The sequence below is a fragment of the Galeopterus variegatus genome, unplaced genomic scaffold, assembly GCF_000696425.1.
Source record: "Galeopterus variegatus unplaced genomic scaffold, G_variegatus-3.0.2 Scaffold1012, whole genome shotgun sequence".
Taxonomy (NCBI): Eukaryota; Metazoa; Chordata; class Mammalia; order Dermoptera; family Cynocephalidae; genus Galeopterus; species Galeopterus variegatus.
In genome coordinates this window covers 416,240-417,677 of record NW_007727123.1, presented here as the reverse complement: position 1 = coordinate 417,677, position 1,438 = coordinate 416,240, and the positions used below count along the sequence as shown (strand labels likewise).

The 1,438-nt window shown below is 59.8% G+C and overlaps 1 protein-coding gene across 1 annotated transcript in view; it reads left to right on the top strand.

Annotated features, from left to right (window-relative positions):
- Positions 1 to 442: 442 nt before the first annotated feature.
- LOC103591693 (insulin gene enhancer protein ISL-2-like) overlaps positions 443 to 1,438 on the top strand; it is a 5,714-nt gene continuing 4,718 nt past the window's right edge. The window contains exons 1-2 of the mRNA XM_008574199.1: positions 443 to 500; positions 1,309 to 1,436. Coding sequence (XP_008572421.1) covers positions 443 to 500; positions 1,309 to 1,436 — 186 coding nt within the window. The remainder of the gene's footprint in view (positions 501 to 1,308; positions 1,437 to 1,438) is intronic.

Sequence of the window (1,438 nt, the reverse complement as noted above, 5' to 3'; positions counted from 1 at the left end):
CGGGCGCCGGCGACGCGAGTCCGGCCGGGATTGCCCGACAGGGGACCGGAGAGAGGATCCTTGTGGATCTCGGGGGAGGGGGCTGCGCTCCATTGTTCACTCCGGGCCAATCGGGGTCGGTCCACATCTTCCGGCCAATCTCCCCGCGCCCCGCCCTCCACCCGACCCAGCCCGCGCAGCAGTCCCGGGGCCCCCACCGCCTCCCCCGCGTCCCCGGCGGCTCTGGGGAAGCTTCGTGACGCCACCGGTCCCGCCCCCAGCTCCGGCCGAGGCCAGTGCGTGCTGACGTCATGCTGCGTGCGGCATCCGGCCGAGGCCGGTGCGGAATCGCTCCTTCAACTCCGCCGGGCAGGAGGAGTTAGTTAGCAAAGAGCCGAGGCTGGGCGCGCGACCCTCGTCCTTCTGCCCCTGGCCGCACACTTTGCGCTCGTCTCTTTCCTGCATGGTGGATATTATTTTTCACTATCCTTTTTTGGGTGCTATGGGGGATCACTCCAAGAGTAAGTCTTTCTCCGTGCGGATGGGTGGGTGTGTATGCGGGTGCTTAACATGCAGTATTTCTAATGCAGGAGAGTGTTTTGGGGAATCTACAAGTGGCGTCTGTTTGACAGGAGAGCAAAAATAAAACGAATGCATTTCTCCTGGAGGACCGCTGATCCTCTGGAATCCTGTTGTTTTATTTGATAAGTAAACAGTATTTCTTAAGCCGGCTAGACCGACCTCAGGCTGTGAAATCTTCTGTTTTGCGCTAAGGCAATTAGGTCTGACTTAGGGACGTGGGTTTTTTTGTTTGCTTGCTTGTGCCTTCAGTCTTTCAAAGCTAGGAAGGTTTCTCGCGCTTGACTGGGATGTTTTAAACTAAGAAATGTCCGCGAGGATGAGCGGGGACTCCGCGGATAGTGACGAGTCTGCGCGGGGATAGCGGGAGTGTGCGGGCGGGAGTGCCGGGCATCGCCGCCGGGCATGGATGCGGAGGCGCCCGCAGTGCCCAAGCGTCGACTCGCTCTTTCTTCTCACCTTCACGCTGGCGTTTGGCTGCAAGATGTGTCGATGAAACGACTGTGTTCAGTGAATGCGATAGCGAAAATATTCGGGGGCAGACAAAAACCTTCACAAATTCAGAAGGATTTTGTTTTTTCGTTTCCAAATGCCTGGCCCTTTAGAACGCTCGTCTCTTTTTCCTTGGGGTCGCAATTCTGGAAAGATAGAGCGAGAAAGCGAGCGGGTTGGGCTGGGGCTGGAGTGGCCGAGGCCGGCCGGGGTCCCGGCAGCCAGGCCTGACGCGGGCCCCGCGCCCTTCCCCGGCAGAGAAGCCCGGGACGGCCATGTGCGTGGGCTGCGGGAGTCAGATCCACGACCAGTTCATCCTGCGGGTGTCGCCCGACCTTGAGTGGCACGCCGCCTGCCTCAAGTGCGCCGAGTGCAGCCAGTACCTGGA